This window comes from Physeter macrocephalus, chromosome 1 (genome assembly GCF_002837175.3).
Source record: "Physeter macrocephalus isolate SW-GA chromosome 1, ASM283717v5, whole genome shotgun sequence".
NCBI classification, from domain to species: Eukaryota; Metazoa; Chordata; class Mammalia; order Artiodactyla; family Physeteridae; genus Physeter; species Physeter macrocephalus.
The window spans coordinates 29,766,130-29,785,960 of record NC_041214.2 but is presented as its reverse complement, the minus strand read 5'-3'; the positions used below and the strand labels follow the sequence as shown (position 1 = coordinate 29,785,960).

At 36.9% G+C, this 19,831-nt stretch overlaps 1 protein-coding gene across 12 annotated transcripts in view; it reads right to left on the bottom strand.

The window, feature by feature from the left end:
• CEP70 (centrosomal protein 70) overlaps nt 1–19,831 on the bottom strand; it is an 88,873-nt gene that overhangs the window by 38,239 nt on the left and 30,803 nt on the right. For all 12 annotated transcript variants that reach the window (XM_028489399.2, XM_028489402.2, XM_055086969.1 and 9 more), the window contains 5 exons: nt 18,793–18,962; nt 12,997–13,053; nt 3,355–3,436; nt 3,163–3,251; nt 1,641–1,715 (listed from right to left, as the gene is read on the bottom strand). In XM_028489399.2, coding sequence (XP_028345200.1) covers nt 1,641–1,715; nt 3,163–3,251; nt 3,355–3,436; nt 12,997–13,053; nt 18,793–18,962 — 473 coding nt within the window. The remainder of the gene's footprint in view (nt 1–1,640; nt 1,716–3,162; nt 3,252–3,354; nt 3,437–12,996; nt 13,054–18,792; nt 18,963–19,831) is intronic.

Sequence of the window (19,831 nt, the reverse complement as noted above, 5' to 3'; positions counted from 1 at the left end):
GACCCTCATGTGACAGGTGCCCTCCCTGTACCCAGAGGAAAGGAGCATCTTTATCTCTGAAGACGAGGAATCTGGATTTCCCCCAGTTTAGTACCCTTAGCTCATAACCTTTTGTACTATCACATTTTCCCACAACTTTCCACTCTTCATCAAACCTAGTAGTAAAATGCTCAGGCTTAACAGTTTCTTCAAGTCTTCATTTCTTCTCAGGTCAGTAAAAGTTACATTAAATAAATTTACATACTTTTCTCATGTTAATCTGTCTTTGTCAGTTTAATTTTCAGGCCCAGCCAGAGACCCTAAGAGGGCTGTGGAGTTTTCCTCCCCTACACCTTCTCTGACTTTTTATGTCCCTTACATCCTCCTTTTCCCAGCTGCTCCTTGACCAATTTTCCTATCTCAGTTAATGCCCCAACAACTACCTAGTTATTCAGGACTAAAACTTAGTCTTGATTAGTTGATTTTTTTATTTTTTAAGTTGACTCTTGATTTTTCTCCCCACCTCAGCTGCCTATATCCCCAATCCATCACCAAGTCCTATCAGTTCTATCTCCGCTACTGCCACCTTTGACCATGTCACTACCACTTCTTGTCCAAACTCATACAATAGTAACTCTCACACTATTTTACCTTTAGTACTTATACTATATCAAAATTGTCTTATTTATTTTTTCATTGCCCTTCCCCCTTCACATAACCTTCATGAAAGCAAGAACCTTTTCTATTTGATTTACCACTGTAATTTCAGTATGCAGAATACCAAGCAGATAGGAAGAGGTACTACAGGTACCTAAAATATCAAGCAATAGTAGAAAGGAACAAATATTAATTGAATGAATGAATGCAACCTTTCTAAACCTTCCACTTCTCTTTTCTTCTTTAGTTTTCCTTCCTTAATTTAACTCAATATGTAATTCCTGGATGGCCAGAATACTTCCCTTTCACTGTGGCATGTGCTGCCATAAGGAGGAAACAGCTGTCACTGAAAATTGAATCAACATACGCTAATACAACTGATTTAATACATCTAATGCATATTTTAACTCATGTCATTTTTAAAATATTTCGTCTCAATGCTCACTGCACTACTTCAAGTCCCATTCCCTTGAATCAAAGAGTACACATAGCTAATCTTCAGAAAATACTATCACTATTTGAGGACCAACTTTTTGAAACTCCTCTGAGTACATGCTTTTCAAAGTCATAAAAGAGAGGTGGTGGATATGAATGGCACACTGCATTCATTCTGGTACCTTCAGTTTTAAAATACGATGAGGCTATATATTATTCATGTCATAACTACCACCAACAAAAATTTGGGCCTTGTCACCTCTAATTTCAATTATTCTCTTGCAATTCCTCCATGACTTCCAAAGACAACTTTCTAATTAAAATCTTTGCCTTTCATTATATCAGACAATTACCTTTTCCTTGTTCTTGTTTAAGATGCATATACAGTCAAATCCAATACAGTAGAAACCTTTAAAACTGTGGAACCAGAAATATCCCTTTTTAATGTCATTTCCCCCCATCAGCCTGGTAATTTTGAGCCACGGTCACTATGAGGTAAGCTGACAGGTAATAAAAATAAATAATAAGATACAAAATCTTAATTTTTAACTGTGGTAAAATATAATTACTTGATGCTTTTCTTAAGGGCTTTCTCCAGCTTCTTCACCTGTTGTTTATAAAGTCTTAATTCATGCTGTGTGGGCCTGCAGAAGATAAATCATGTTGAATGCACTTATTTTTATTTAATAAAACTATACCATAAAGATATTTAATAATAAACAATAGTGTATACCCTGTTACTTGTCACAAATATGCTTAAAAATTCTTAAAATATTTCATGATTGCTGGGCTTCCCTGGCGGCACAGTGGTTAAGAATTCGCCTGCCACTGCAGGGGACACGGGTTCCAGCCCTGGTCCGGGGAGATCCCACATGCCGTGGAGCAACTAAGCCCGTGTGCCACAACTACTGAGTCTGTGCTCTAGAGCCTGCAAGCCACAACTACTGAGCCCATGTGCCACAACTACTTAAGTCCACATGCAGCAGCTAAGACCCAACACAACCAAAATAAATTAATTAATTAGTTAATTTAAAAAAATATTTCATGACTGCTAATGAGGTATTTATTGGCTATTGGGTTTCTTCTTCTGTGTATTCCCTGTTCAAAACTTTCTACCCATTTTTATTGTTATTAATCTATTACTTGTTTTTATAGTGAATTATCTCAAAGGTACAGACAAGAATAGAGAATAGTAAGACAAATAGTGCCGTGTCCACCCCTCAAGCTTTACCAAAGTTGAAGAGTAATTTGTTTCAAATATTTTAACTAAAACATTATACATATACTTAAAACTCCATGTGTGACCCTGATTACTACTGTCATTGCTCTCCTTCCCATACCACAGGTAACCACTATCTGAAATTCACTCTTCATTCTTCCCATGAATGTTTTATAAATTTTTACCTCATATTTATATAACCATAAATTTATACATTATTATGTGGCAGGCTTTTAAACTTCATAGAAATGGTTTTTACTGTAGGTATCAGTCTCCTCTACATTAAAGTATAAGATTTACAAGAACAAGGTATTTGTTTTGCTTATTATATATTGTCCCAGAACTTAAGACCATGTCTGACTTACAATAGGTATTCAACAAATATTTGTTGAATAAAAAAGTCTCAGCAGTGTGCATTCCTCATTACTCTCTGTTAACAGGTAGAGTGCCATCCTTTTGTGGTATTATGCTGTACCTAAATAAACCTTTCTGTTGTATGCCATTTAAAGTTTTTAATTCCCCCCCTTCCCAGAACACAGGCATATGATGAAGTAATAAGACATTCTAAAGTAATTTGGAAAAAAACATTAAAATAAAAAATAAAGTTATTTGGGAAAGGGAAACCTGCTGGCATAAGACTGAATCTATTCTGAGTTCCTACCCAGTTTTATCTTCTTCCTATTTTCTCACTTCCCTAGCCTATGTATGTATTTTTGCTCTTTCCATGATATGAGACAAATGACTAAAATAAGTATGAGTATGAGGTCCCCAACATTAGTTTTAGAGTAAAGGGGACAGAATGATTTATTTAATATTCAAAATCCAGTTTATGCTTAAATGGAAGTTAAATAAAAATGACAAGTTTCTCTCACCTGGTTTCCAAATCTTTTTGGAGATTCAGCTTTTCACTTAAAAGTGCATCTATCTTAGATTTCGATTCCTTGAGTTGATTCTGTAATGACTGCAACACATTTCAGAAAAATATAGTTAACTTTCCTGGGAGATTATTTAGATTATCATTTTGCTTTATAAAAAAGTATTTATCAGTCATATAGTCCCCATACCATTAGAAGGCCTTTATAAGGGGGTGAAGCACTCAGACTTCTGTAGTCTTCTTCTGACTGACTTTCATCTTCTTTATATTGCCTATGAAAAGATACATGCAGGGTATTTATGAAAAATTTATCTTCAAAGAAAAAAAATCTAGCTAACAAAAATTAAATCAATACAATAAGGCTTTGATAACCTAAACATGAACTAAAATTTAAGCCAAATTTCCTACTTATTCTCATAGAAAATGGTATTAGAACATACTACTTAATACCTAGTACTATAGTATATATTTGTTCACTAATGCCTTAATTGGAAGGTAAGATACATGAAGACCAGAACTTTGTTCTGTTCACCATTGTATCTCACTGCCCAGAAGAATATGGGGCATAAGTGGTGGTGAAAAAACACTTCTTGAATGAATAAACAAACAATGCATATTGTTTTTTTCCTTCTAGTACTTTTAGGTCACCAAAAAATCTGTATCAAAAAATGCAGGGACTTCCCTGGCGGCGCAGTGGTTGAGAATCTGCCTGCCAATGCAGGGGACACGGGTTTGAGCTCTGGCCTGGGAAGATCCCACATGCTGCGGAGCAACTAAGCTTGTGTGCCACAACTATTGAGCCTGCGCTCTAGAGCCCGCAAGCCACAACTACTGAGGCAGCGAGCGACAACTACTGACCCTGCGAGCCACAACTACTGAAACCTGTGTGCCTAGAGCCCAAGCTCTACGACAAGAGAAGCCACTGCAATGAGAAGCCCACACACCACAATGAAGAGTAGCCCCTGCTTGCCGCAACTAGAGAAAGCCTGCGCGCAACAACTAAAACCCAGCAACGAAGACTCAATGCAGCCAAAAATAAATAAATAAATAAATAAATATGAAGCCCAATAAATTTATTTTTTTAAAAAAATGCAGAGTATAAGTGGACAAGGCCACAGACTTAGTGGCCCTGATTCAAGTCTTAACATCACCATTAACCAGTTGTGTTATTTGGGTAGTTCAGTCTCTCAAAATTTGTTTTCTCATCTATAAAACAGAGATAATTTCTGTCACATCTACCTCACAGAATTGGTGTTAAAAGTAAAAAAGATATCAAAGCATTCTGTGAGCTATAAAGTACTAGAAAATCAGTATTAATGTTTTTAAAAATCCTGATACACTAACACAGGGCTGTCCGATACGGTAAACACTATGTACACACGGGCAATAAGCACTTGAAATATAGCTAATACAACTGAAGAACTAGACTTTTAATTAAAATTTAAAAACTGAAGCAGGGCTTCCCTTGTGGCGCTGTGGTTGAGAGTCCGCCTGCCAATGCAGGGGACACGGGTTCGTGCCCCGGTCCGGGAAGATCCCACGTGCCGCGGAGCAGCTGGGCCCGTAAGCCATGGCCGCTGAGCCTGTGCATCCGAAGCCTGTGCTCCGCAACGGGAGAGGCCACAACAGTGAGAGGCCCGCATACCGCAAAAAAAAAAAAAAAAAAAAGAAAAAACAAACTGGACTTCATTAAAATTAAAACATTCTTGAGCTTCAAAGGACACCATCAAGAGAAAAAAGAAAACCCACAGAATGGGATAAAATATTTGCAACTTATATCCAGAATTAATAAAGAACTCTTACAATTCAACAATAAGACAAAAAAGTCAATTTAAAAATGGGCAAAGGATGTGAGTAGGCATTTCTCCAAAGCAGATATGCAAATGGACAATAAGCATATAAAAAGACACTCATCATTAGTCCTTAGGGAAACACAAATCAAAACCACAATGAGATATCCCTTTAGGATACTCACAAAGTTGTGTCACCATCTCCACAATCAATTTTAGAACATGTTCATCACCCCACTGAGAAATACCATACCCATTATCAATCACTCCCCATCTCCTCTCTGCCCTGAGTCCCTACTCCACTACAATACAATTCCTAGGCAACCACTCATCTACTTTCTGTCTTTATGGACTTGCATATTCTGGCCATTTCATGTAAATGGAATTGTATATTTTGTGATGTTGTGTTGCAGTAGAGTAAGGGCTCAGGGCGGGGAGTGATTGCCAACGGGGTTTCTCAATGGGGTGATGAACATGTTCTAAAATTGACTGTGGAGATGATGACACACTTTGTGAATATCCTAAAATCACTGAATTGTACGCTTTAAAATGGTGAATTTTATGGCATGTGAATTATATCTCAATAAAGCCGTTATTTTAAAAAGTTGTTATATAAAAAAATCTTTTAGGATAATAAGGTAGATAACGATAGGATGCATTTTCAGCAAATACATAATGAACATATTAAGAAGTTTCCGCTCAACAGTCAAAAAAGCATGAAAGTCACCGAAATCAAAATTAACCATACAACAAAAACTTTTAAAATAATTTTTTAGCAAAATCTGAGCTTATAATTTTGGCCACCTATAAAACATTTTGAAGTGTTGCACAAAAACAGAAACTGTCCTTACATGAAATAAATTATTTGTTATGGAAATTTTATTGGAAAATTATGAGAAAACAAAAGTTATTTTTATAAAAAAGTGAAAGATCTTCAATTAAGCCCACGAACAACTGCCTAGAGAATACCAGACCTTTCTTATAACATCAAAGATGAATTGATTTAATTTTAAAAATTGCAAATACATTTCTTTATCTTTAGATGAATCATATCTCAATTAACACTTTGGGAATGTTCTGTCTCAGAGGACTTCCAGATTTACCAAGAAATGTTGACAATTTGAGGTCTTAAAATAAAAATATCACACTTATGGTGTGTCTTTGAATTTTACATATCTATCAAAGAATTTCAGCTAGATATGAAAAAATCATTTTTTTCCACAATGGAAGGTGCTCTAGCTTTGTAACATCAAAAATCCAGATTTACTGGAATGTTCAAAAGACTGATGTTTCTCATTGCTTTGTTATACTGTATAATACATATTAGAAATGTGCTCAGTTGTCTGAAGCAGACTATTACAGTGTCATGAACATAGTTGTTAAAATTATACAGCACCTGTGTAAATGCTATACCAGTTTGCAGAACCACTGAAACAAAATGACCTTAACAATCTTGTGTTTTTTTGCCAATGCTTATTGGTTGAGCCATGGAAGAGTTACAAAGACTAACTGTACTGTTAACCTGAATTCAATATTTTCTTGAAACAAACAAACAAAATGCTTGCCAAATGCTCAATAACCAAACACAAAAATGGTAGTGTGGTTTATGTTTTCTCACCAATATCACTCTACATATGAGTAAGCTAAATTTGAAGCTCCACAACTACAGAGCTCATGCACTCTGGAGCCCATGCACCACAACTAGAGAGAAGATCATGCACCACAAGGAAAGATCCCACGTGCTGCAACTAAGACCCAATGCAGCCAAAAACAAATAAATAAATAAATATTTAAAAATAAAATAAAATTAAAATACATTTGAAGCTCCAAAGAAAGGAAAAGCATATCTGTGACAAGCTATGAAAATTTACAGTGAAATAAAAACTTTTCATAACACAAATCAATATTGACTTTACACACATTTTCTAATATTATGGTAGAAGATTTTAGTTTTAATCCACAGTGCATATCAATTGGCTGTAAAAACTACAAGAAAACTTGGAGGAACTTTTTGTTGCTACTGACTGATTTAGAGCTGCTTTTCAGTTTTGCAGTACCCTTCTGAATTAAATAGAAGAGTTAGTGAATTTAAGTTGGGTATAGTTTTCAAGCAGATATACCTTTAATTCAGTCAAACCAATTATTCTAAAAAAGATGAGCCAGTTTTGTAAATGTGGATGTAAATATTAAAGGAAAGAAGTTTTCTGTACTTGATTCAGGTGCTAGAAAACTTTTAGGTATGTACAGAACAATTTGAATATGTAAGTATTTTTGAACTCGGCTTCGTGAAATCTAAATACAGATCAAATACTTCTGATGAAAATTTAGTATCTGAATTGAGGTGTGCTGTAAATTAAATATATACCATATTTCAATGACTTACAATGAAAAAAAGAGTGTGAAATACCTAATAATGTTATTGATTACATGTTGAAATGATAATATTTTGGATATTAAATAAAATATATTAAAATGTATTTCATTAGTTTCTTTTTACTTTTTAACTTGGCTACATGAAAATGTGAAATTATTTATGTGGCTTGCATTACATTTCCATTCGAGACAGCTGTACTAATATATCCCTCAGACCTTCCTCTAAAACACATGCTAGCCTTGAACAAATGACCATTTTAGGAAAGATGACTAAAATAAGGATGACTGAGTAGCCTCTATATAACAAGTACTAAGATAGACGTTTTATACAAACTATTTCACATTTAACAGGTGAGGAGTTTGAGTATTTAACTTGCTCAAAGTCACTCAAATAGTTAGTAGTAGTAGTGAGATTCAAATTGAAATCTCTCTGGCTCCAAAGCCTATGCACTCACATCATTCCCTATATATACTCTAAAATACCTGCCACTATGGCTATACTTGTTCTCAAGAGAAACCTAATATATGAATATAGTAGAGGAGACCAATTTTAAATGTATGCAGACCTAAAGGGAAATGAGTTTCAGTAAAGAATCCTCACTTTCTTTTCCTGTAGTTCTTTATTGAGCATTGACAGGTTTTGTGGTTTTCTTGAAGTAAAAACATAATTCTAAGCATCCACAAACTCTCATTTGGACATGGGATCCCCACAGCCAAATTCCTCCCACCCTTTCTCCAATGGCCTCCAGAAGCCTCAGGAGGAACCCAGTGTTGAAGATCGTGCTCCTTAGGGGTGGAGAGAAAGAGCAAAACTAGAGAAATCCTGTGTTTTATTTTCTTCCCTAATCCAAATCATGTTCAGTCAGAGGTTAACCTCAAAGCCACCTGCCTCCATTTCCCAAGACCACTTAAAAAATTTCTATCTAAAAAAAGGATGGAATTAGACAAGGGGACTTCACTTTACTAATTCATTATAGAACTATTTTCCTTGGGGTAACTTTCCAAATGTCTCTGACATCTCAGAAGAAATTCAGTCTGAGGCCTGTAGGTGTTATTCCTACGTTACTTTCCTTGGCTCTTTAATCTATCCACCAAGCCAGGGAAATACTAATAGAAAAAGCCAGCAATATATTCCATGTAATCTATAGTGATATATTAATCTATATTACCATATAGTGATAAAGTAATCTACAGTGATATGTATTTCTGGGTAAAGAAAAGTAGGTAGGGGCTTCCCTGGTGGCGCAGTGGTTAAGAATCCACCTGCCAATGCAGGGGACACGGGTTTGAGCCCTGGTCCGGGAAGATCCCACATGCTGCGGAGCAACTAAGCCCATGCGCCGCAACTACTGAGCCTGCGCTCTAGAGCCCGCGTGCCACAACTACTGAAGCCCGCACGCCTAGAGCCTGTGCTCCGCAACAAGAGAAGCCACCGCAATGAGAAGTCCACACACCACAACGAAGAGTAGCCCCTGCTCGCCACAACTAGAGAAAGACCGCGCACAGCAACGAAGACCCAATGCAGCCAAAAATAAATTAAATAAATTTTTTTTTAAAAGTAGGTAAAGTAACATAGCTGAGAGCCTATCGTTTTAAAATTTACTTTTCCTGTTTCAGAGGTTATACCATGTTTGCAGTTTTCTAAGATTTCCAACTGCTTAACACTTGTATTCAAATATCTGCTGCCTTGATTGCAGCTTTCTTTGCTTTCCCTGAATTTTCTCATGTATGGAGGCAGAAAGGAATACCAATCCATAGTATTCAGAAACTGTCTTTCACGAGCTCTCTGGAGGCCTTCTCAAGCCTGCGCCCTAAAATGAGGGTCCAGATAGTGTGCCATAGGTGCGCTGTGCAAAGGGATTACAAATGTGCCAAGATATTCATCTCTCTCAGTCCTCAGGACAACTGGCCAGACCCCAGTGTGGTACACAAACATCACTTTCTGTGTTTCATGATGAGAAAAACTTTGGACAATGCTACCCTTAAAAAGTGGGTGTTAAACAGAGGGCTCCTACCTCTGCAAGAGGCCCATGTCCCATCTGTCTTCTTCCTTTGGTCTTGCTCCCCTAGCTCTACAGGTGTATACGTCCTCCTCCTGTGCTTCCAGTTTATCCCACTTAGGCCTCCAAATCATAGCCCATCTTCCTTCATTTTCCCTTCTCTTTCACCTTCTTTTTTTTAGTAATATAATACTTGTCAGTTAATTCTTACACACTCCTTTTAGAGTACTCCTGCTTCTTCAGGTGATACTACTATCCTATTTGTAGATCTCAAAATCCACCTTGAAGTTGCTACAATCTATCAAGTTAGTATTTACTCTTAGAAAAGAGACTGATAAACTTTGTTCAGTCAATGAACTATGAAAAACTCTCCTCAGGGCAGACTCTTCATCACTGCAAAGTATAAATGACTTCTAATTTTCCATCTGTGAGAACATTATGTATAATGCAGCCCCTATTTTCTTCCTGTATCCTTCTCCCTTAATGAGACATTCAATCCAAGTATCTGACCTGAGCGTAGTTTGCACCGCCCAAAGTATTATATTTCACTTCAGCTAGACCAGTGATGATAGGATTGCTAAGCAAAAAAGTAATTCCTTTCCTCCAAGGTCCTCATTCCTCAATCCCAGATTTTCACTACAAATTCATGACAACCAGATTCAACACCACCCCCCCCAATGGCCTCAATCCTTTTATTATTTTTAGTCAGAGAATGCCAGTTTGCACAACTTCAGAGGCAACCTCTCACACCACATTCTACACAAGACATTTCAATGATGGCTATACTAAATCTTCTCTACTCTTACTACAAATCCCAAATGTTCTCTCTTCATCATCTAGATCAGTGGTCAGCAAACTGTTGCCTGTGGGCTACATCTAGTAGGCTTTTTTAAGTTAATGTTTTATGGAACACAGCCATGCCAATTCATTTACTTACTGTCTATGGCTCATTTCATGCTACAACAGCAGAGTTGACCAGTTGTGAGAGACTATATAGACTAAAATGCCTAAATACATACGATCTGGCCCTTTACAGAAAAGAAGTCAACCAACTCCTGGATCCAGCTTACAATTTATTAAAGATATAGAGCAAAGGTTTCAAATAATATTCAGTCTGGACCGTATAATATGCTGTAGAACACTGAGTTTTAGTTGCAAACATTTAAAAATCTGATTTCATTTATAAACCTAACATTGTAACTTCTCAAAAAAGCAGATTTAGCTACAGTGCGCTCACATTTCTCACAGTGACAGTTTAACTGCCCCTTAAGACAGATGGTACACAGCTCTCCAATGTGCCACAATCCCCACCTAACCTGCTTTACTCATTTTCATTATTTTCCTGATTCTGTGAGCTTAACAGTTTACAACCTCTCAAATGAAATTATTCATTTGCTTTCTCTTTACTCTTCATACTATGATTGTTCATTTTAGGCTAGGCTACGGTGCCCTGCTACTTGGTCAAACACCAGTTTAGATATGGCCATAAGGTATTCTTTAGATGTGATATTTAAATCAATAGACTTTGAATAAAGCAGATTACCCTTCATAATGTGGGTGGGCCTTGTGCAATTAGTTAAAGACCTTAAGAGCAAAGACTGAAATCTTCAAGAAGGGAGGTATTCTGCCTTCAGGTTGCCTTCAGCCTCAACACTGCAACATCAACTCTTCCCTGGGTCTCCGGCCTGCATGCCAGCCTCACAGATTTCAGACTTGCAAGCTTCACAATCGCATGAACCAACTCCTTTAAAATAAATCTCTCTCTGCATATAAATGTACATTATATTGGTTCTGTTTCTCTCTAGAACCCCACCTAATACACATACCTACAACCTCATCACCAGCTTTTCTGTATCAAAGGAAAAAGTGCCTTCCTTCTTTCCAAGGCAAATGATGTCTTTTTGTTCATTTATAGCTCACTCTTGGTCCTGTATGAAGTCCAGCCAAACTGGCTTATAGTACCATAAAAAAGTCTACTCTCTTACATCTATGCACTTTTGCTCAAAGCATACAAGCAGTGGTTTTTTGCCTTTCTGCTTTCCCAATTTTTACTTATTCTTCAACCTCAAGCACAACCCCCATCTGCTTTGTAATGGCTTCCCTGGTTACTCCATCTAAAACAAATTTGTTCCTGTTATCGACTCCTGTATTACTTACTGTCTGTACAGTTTTTAGTAATTACTCTACTGTGACATTATGCCTTACTGTCTTTTAAGTCTCATATTATTTTTAACTATTAATGTGTTTGCATTTAATCTCCCTTACTAGATTGCAAACTCCTAGAAGGTAAGAACTGTGTTCAAAACGTTGTCCTAGGGACTTCCCTGGTGGTCCAGTGGTAAAGAAACTAATCCGCCTTCCAATGCAGGGGACGCAGGTTCGATCCCTGGTGGGGGAACTAAGATCCCACATGCCGTGGGGCAGCTAAGTCTGTGTGCCTCAACTAGAGAGCCCACGTACTCTGGAGCCCACGCGATACAACTAAAGAGAGAAAAAAACCCAGCACGCCACAACTAGAGAGAAGCCCACGCGCCTCAACGAAGAGCCTGTGTGCCGAAAAAAAATAAAAAGATCCCGCATGCTGCAAGGAAGAGCTGATGCAGCCAAGATAAACAAACTTTGTCCTATCTCTAGAATCTATCTAACACCATGCCTACCATCTAAAAGACACAGTTTTGAAAATCAGAAGGTCCCTGAAGTTAATTGGTATAATATTACTTTCTGAATAGGACAAAGCAAGGAGTTGCTCTATCATTACTTGTTCTTTTCTCATCTTCCCTTCCTTCCTTTTTCACTTCTTTCTTCCCTTCTTCCCTCCATCCCGCTATTTTTTAAGAGTCCCCAAGGTGCTAGAAGGAACCAGCAACCAGCACAGCTCTGCCATCAGTCCTACTGAGTTTCTGGAGTCAGTACTCCTGGGGCAAGAATACTAGACAATGTATACTTAATGAAAGCAGAGAACTTATCTGCTTTATTCTAGTTTATCTATTTTATCTGTTCAGTAACAAAAACAGAACTTGGCAGAAAGTAGGTGCTCAAATATTTGTTAAAAGAACTGTTCCATTTATAAACAATGAAACAGAATAGCCACTGTTTTAATGACTATATTAAAGCACTTTAGATTATTTGGCCTTAGATATCTTTCAGCTATTTTTGGTAGTCAAAGACCATTGTTTTTAAACTGTACCCTTATTTCTTTAATCAGAGGTGACAACTGCGTTTTACTCTATATACTTGATTTTTCACTGACATTTTATCTTTATCTCATATAAATCTGCATACGAATTAGGCTGTACTTTGGCAGGCATCTAATCCAACCCTACACACTTTGTGGATATACTCAGTAACTATCTAGTGGTTAGATGACATCAGTAGAACAAATTATAATACTTCAACAAAAGAAAAACACTATTCTGTGACCGATACTTTGGTGATTATTAAATATACATATTTTAATACAAATGCAACAATATAGTTTAACATAAGTGGTAAAGTGCAGTCTTGAAGATCTTCATAAAAAAAGAAATTTGTAGTTAAACATATTAGGTAAATTATACATATATCAGGTAGATTTCCAAAGCATATTTGTTTCAAAAGCCCATAGAAACTTTTGTTGTAATTCATGACTAGATAATAACTTTAAAAATTGTAATACAGGACTAGTCGTACCTTTGTTTATGAAATTTTCTAATTTTAGATTCATAGTAATCAATCAGGCAAAGCAACCTAGAAAACAGATAAGTTGAATTACTTTCAGAATGCGGTATTGGAACATTTACTATTCTCTCTATACAATTTCAAATTACAGTGATAAACATACAGGTTATCTGCAAATTTATAAAAAATTTAAGTGATTTTTGCCAGAAGCAAGTATCACACTATGCCATATATTTTATTTTATTTTATTTTTTTTGTGGTACGCGGGCCTCTCACTGTTGTGGCCTCTCCCTTTGCAGAGCACAGGCTCCAGACGCGCAGGCTCAGCGGCCATGGCTCACGGGCCTAGCCACTCCGCGGCATATGGGATCTTCCCGGACCGGGGCGCGAACCCGGTTCCCCTGCATCGGCAGGCGGACGCGCAACCACTGCGCCACCAGGGAAGCCCTATGCCATATATTTTAATTTTAATGTATATATTTTTAAATAACCACAGACATTAAATCTCAACATATTAAATGCATATTATCCAAACAGTTCTACCTCTAGCAATCACTCCCACAGAAGTATGTGCCTAAGGCTGTAACTCAAGATGAACAAAGTTGCTCGATGCACCATTATTTATGAGTGAAAACTCAGATACCATCTAAATATTCGTCAACAAGGGAAAAGTTAAATGGCACATCCATATTATAGAAAATGATGAGGCATGAGAAGAGACAATGTAAATTTGTACATCCTAATGAGAATTGATAAGGGAAAAAATGTTGCACAGCCAAATGTATAATATTACTCTATTTTTTTAAGAAAATAGTTACAAATGAATCTGTATATGTATTGAAAATCAACTCTATGGGTTCTTAACTGAGGGATAATACCACAACTAGGGGACAGTGTTGGTTGTCACACTGAATAGTTGAGGAGGGGGCAAGGATGCTTAAAAGTTCATCAATGAACATGATGAATGCTCATCATGCCCTACACAATGAAGAATGGTCCCACCCAAAAGCCAACAGCACTATTGCTGTGAAACACTAGCAAGGACAAAAACCAAACTGTTAAAAGTGCTATCTCTGGGATACCAGAGATATCTGTGGAAATTAGGAGGGGTAAGCAGGTCTATAACATTTTATTTTACATACTTTTATATTGTTTGAATTTCTAAAAGCACATATTGCTTTTGTAATTCAAAAAATCCTCAAAGAAAAATAAAATAACACTATACTTTCACATATTATTCTTTTTAAAGCAAGAATGTACAGTATTTCACTTCTATCTTGGGAAACTTACCCATCTCCTTTTTTTCAGAGCTAATTCAACCAACTGTGCTTTTAATATCATAACTTTCCAGATTATTCTTTCTCTTCAACTTTCCCCATCCCAACACATACCAGCTTTCATATTATCCTGCAAATATGCTTTAATTTCCTTTATATACTTCACAAGCCCTCTCACCTCTTCCTTCCCCCATGCTACCATTCAATTTCTATCTTTTTCCTGCATGGCAAACTTCATTCATCCTGAATGACTGTTACCTCTACCTTCAATAAACTTTTTTTTTTTTAATAAACTTTTAAAGAGGACTTATTATGTGTCAAACCAGTAATTCCGAGCAAGGCAAACACAAACCAATGAGGTGGCATGTAACACTTCTTACCACCCTCTCCTTCTGCAAACACTCTTGTTCCTTGGTTAGCCTGACACCCAAGTGTAACTCCTCTTCTGTTTCTTCTTTCTCTCTCTGAATTTTAAAGTTCTCTGGAGTTCAGCATTTCTAACTGTAGGCCTGATATCTCTCCGTGGCTGATGTAAAGTGCCTAATGTTCGTAAATGAACCCATTATCCTCCTTCCCCATTCCCCAAAGCTAGCTTGAAATCTGGCTATCTTTGACTGCTCTCCTTCTTTCAACATCTAGAGTCAGTCAGTCTAGACAAGTCCTGTCCATCTCTGCAGTACCTCTCTCCTTTCTTTTTTCTTTATAGACCTCTGTTATCTCCCAACTAGACTATTAAAACTGATCACTAATTTGTCTGTCTCTGGGTTTAATTTCTTTGCTCATAAATCCTGGGGTTTTTTAATCCTGCTACACAGAAAGTAGAACCTAAACTCTTCAGCCTGGAGTTGAAGCCCCTCAAAGTTTCAGCACACCTTTCCTTCCATACTGTCTCCTAAGATACCATCACCTTGTGCACCCTACGCTCCATACCTCTTGGACTACCTGGACTACTTGCCACTCCCAGATACATTTTATTTCCCAGCCACCATATTTCTCTAACTACAATACCCTTTTCCTCATTAACGTCTATTAAAATTCTACAGTTCCTCTTGGACATGCACTAGAACACAGAAGGGAATGACACGGAGTCTTTGGCATCATTGAGCTTACAGCATCGTGGGGAATACAGATGCCAGAACAAATTAATACAAGTGTAATGAGAATTACAACACACAAAATTCAAACTACCATCAACTGCTCCCTTTAAGGAACATGATATGTCTTCCCGTCTGCAAATAAATTTTAAAGCATTCATCTAGGACTTCAACACACCTCAGAAGAATTGTTCCTGGGTATTTCATATTTACTGTTATGACTGTGTATGGAATTTTCCTCCCACTCCATTTTTCTGCCAGGTTATTACTGGTGTAAAACAAAAGCTATTGATTTTTATAGATTTATTTTGTAAACTGGACACCTTATTAAACTCTTTTATTGTGTTAAAAAAAAATTCTACAGTTCCTAATAATCTAGTTTACAAGTTACCTCCTTCATGAAGTCTTTCTGGTCATCCCCACCCTTCTCAGTGGAAACTAAGTTCTCCTTATGCCACACCCAGTTAGTATCCTGTTTGCCTTACCATTACAGCACATACCAATGTGCCTTTTATTTTACTTACCTGAGTATGTGTCTATCTACCCAATAAGCTATCAGGTCCATAAATGCAGCAAACATGGTTTTACTCATCTGTGTATGTCCTATACTGTTTTGTCTAATGCCTTTGTAACTTTTGACAATAGCTGTAGTGGGTACAACTGATGCATTTTTATATAAGGGTTAATTCACAATTTTTAAGTTCTGTGCTCAAACTGAGAATTTGTTTTATTAAAAACCAAATAAAGTGGAGAATCTCTAGGCCATCAGACAAATTCACACCTGAATTAGCTTGACTTCATCTGGTACTTGGTAAGTTTTCTCAATGCTTCTCTCCCTTTTTCTTGCCCTCTCACTCACTCAAATTGCCTGTTATTTTGTTTTTGTTTTCATTCCTCTTCCTCCATCTCTCTTCTTACCTTATTCTCCCACTGTAATTATCTCTCTCCTTTTTGCTCTTCCTTACTCCTGTTTTCCTTTCTTTGCTTTTCTATTTATTCACACCTACCTCCAACTACATTTTGTTATTTAAGTTATTTATTATTTATATTTTTATCCTAGTTCGTCCTTCAAAAGGATAAAAATTGTATATATATATGTACATGTATATGTGTGCCTTATCTCTCAAATAATTATTGAAACAATCTATAGTTTCAACTTGTTTTTAACTTATATGTGACTCCATTTATTTTTATAGTATAAAACAGACATACCTAATTAGTAAAAATCTCCAATCCTACTATGTAAACACATAAGACTAGTTAAAATGTAACTAGTTTATACTATTAAGTGAAAGGAACAAGGTGCTATCTTTTATACAAAGAAATATAATATCCATACTGTTTGTATTTGCTAAAAATAACACTAAAAAAATTATCTATAGGGAGAAGTAAGGAATAGGTTAAGGGGACGGGAATGAAAACAAAACCTCTCCAAATATAAATAATTACAGTTTTGATTTTATAATTGTATAAACGTCTTACATATTCAAAAGTAAATAAATTTAAAAAGCCAGCCCTAGGGCTTCCCTGGTGGCGCAGTGGTTGAGAATCTGCCTGCCGATGCAGGGCACACGGGTTCGTGCCCCGGTCCGGGAAGATCCCACATGCCGCGGAGCGGCTGGGCCCGTGAGCCATGGCTGCTGAGCCTGCGCGTCTGGAGTCTGTGCTCCGCAAAGGGAGAGGCCACAACAGTGAGAGCCCCGCGTACCGCAAAAAAAAAATAAAAATAAAAATAAAAAGCCAGCCCTAAAAACTGAAAACAAACTGAAACAAGTAAACATAACTGTATATTAATTTGGTACCACAAACACACAGAAAAGAAATATTTCAAGATATTTTAGAACACTATATTTTGACTGTACCCATAGTGGAATATATTATTAATGTCGAAGATAATTGCAAAGAAATTTAAATTTCATTCAGTTGGCTTATTGTTAGTAGCAATACTGGTATTATTATTTTGAAACTATTTTTCTATATTATAGGACAAAGCAAATAAATAATTATGATATTATTCTTAGGAATAAGGATTTTCAGTGTAAAAGAAAACCGTTACAAATGTAAAATCAGAGTTTAAATTAAAATCCAGTAGTGTTAACTTCAGTTAGAAATTTTTCTCAGAAATATATATAGTTCCTGGTACGTGCCACTAAAAAGCCCTAAAATCAATGACAACATAAGATAAGCAACCTAAACACTCAAACTGTGGTCTCTAAAAACCATTCCTGACTAAAAGGAACCAGAGCTCTTTTGAGAAATGTCTAATTAATTCATTTTAAATGAGTTAATTTTAAATGTTTAGTGTTAGTTTTAACAAATACCTAACTCCATTCCTCAAAAGAGCTCCTAGGGCAAAAAAATGTACAGGATGTATCTTCGGCCTAAAAGTAAGAAATCTAACAAAGATTAATGGAGTTGGGTCTAAGGGATATAATACCAATATGAAAAAGATCCCACCAGCCAAAGACAAGATAATTTGATCATTAAAACCCCACGAGTGGGCTTCCCTGGTGGCGCAGTGGTTGCGCGTCCGCCTGCCGATGCAGGGGAACCGGGTTCGCGCCCCGGTCTGGGACGATCCCACATGCCGCGGAGCGGCTGGGCCCGTGAGCCACGGCCGCTGAGCCTGCGCGTCCGGAGCCTGTGCTCCGCAACGGGAGAGACCACAACAGAGGGAGGCCCGCATACCAAAAAAAAAAAAAAAAAACAAAAAAACCCACGAGTTAATAACAACCTTCTTATTGCTTATCATTGGAGATCATTAGGGCAACAACTGCTTACTCTAAAAAATTAGAATTAAAATGAAAGAACTGAACATTGTGCTTCCCTGTAACAAACCATATAGGGCAACCAAATAGCGCCTATTCAAAAGGAAAGGTTCTTTTTTTTAATGGAAGACTTCTGGGAAAAAAAGAAAAAGAAAAAAAGGGATAGCAGAATTGAAAATAAGATCATCAATGGGGGAAACCATTAAATGAAAGGATGATGAGAAATTTTATAGTGGAAGGATCAGATTGTTATTATTTAAACCCCTGAACAATCTTATCATCCCTGAGAGTAAGTCAACTAGACATTATGTGCCTCCTGATATGTTATAATTAGAAGCATAAATTACCACCTATGAAGTATTTTGCCAAAAATACTTGCATCTGAATTTAGCTCTCTAACTTCCAGTTTAGAGGGAACATAGGAGATAGAAGAATAAATTAAATGACATAATAAGGAAGCAAACAGACAAATCTAGCATGTACTTCTCCAGGACAACTGACCATTTTCTTCAAAAAGTTAATGACATTTAAAACAAACAAACAAACAGCAGAGAAGAGGGAGAAGAATACTTCACCAGTTTAAAGGAGATATAACCACACCCAAGGTGAAATCTGTTTTTTAAAAAATGATGACTCTAGCTACATAACAATTTACGTAGCAAACATTACTGTCTATCCAAGATGGTATGAGGAACTCTCTTGCAGAGATAGGAGAACACTCTCTTTTGAGTGATGATGCGCTCTTCGTCCTCCTTTGTTAATCTAGAGATATCCTTCTGCAAAGAAGCAATAGTCTCTTGTTCCTCCATTCGTTTTTTCTTATAATGCTCACATTTTGCCTGTAAGAAATTTTTCAAAAGATATGATATATACATCTAGGACATGCTGTCCTAACAATATTGTACACAAAGCTATCCTCACAATTTCTGTCAGGCTGCTTCATTCAAGAACTTCAGTACTGAGCCTGTGTTTAAATGGGTGCAAGCTCCAGGAGCACTGATACGTCAGAAATGCAAAAACTATAACAAGTAAAATCAGTGTAAAATGGGGAAAATATAGCTTATAATTGCATGCATTCAAGTTTCATAATAACTCAATCTCCATAAAACTGATATAATTTTATATATATGTTTAGATGAAAATAATAATCAGAAAGAGACCAATATTAAGGATGTCAAAAAGAACCAAGAATTAAAATTAATATTCTTAAGTGATCAACGATAATTCAGGATTTCAGATGGTTTAATCAACTTAGGCATTCATGTAATGCGGTAGACTGCAAACTCAGAGAAACCAGGAATTTGTTCAGAAATAATATGTACCCCAAGATTTATACAATCTTGATTTATGTACATCTTGAATACTCTCTTGCCTTCAGTGAAGTATCACCGGCCTGGTTTTCCTTTATTAGATAGTTTCCATCCCTCAGTGTCCTTAGAAAGCTCATAATCAACAGTACCATCATTGTTATTATTAATACACTTTTTATAAAGCTCAGTGAGGGGCTTCCCTGGTGGCGCAGTGGTTGAGAGTCCGCCTGCCGATGCAGGGGACACACGTTCGTGCCCCGGTCTGGGAAGATCCCACATGCCGCGGAGCGGCTCGGCCCGTGAGCCATGGCCGCTGAGCCTGCGCGTCTGCAGCCTGTGCTCCGCAACGGGAGAGGCCACAACAGTGAGAGGCCCGTGTACCGCAAAAAAAAAAAAAA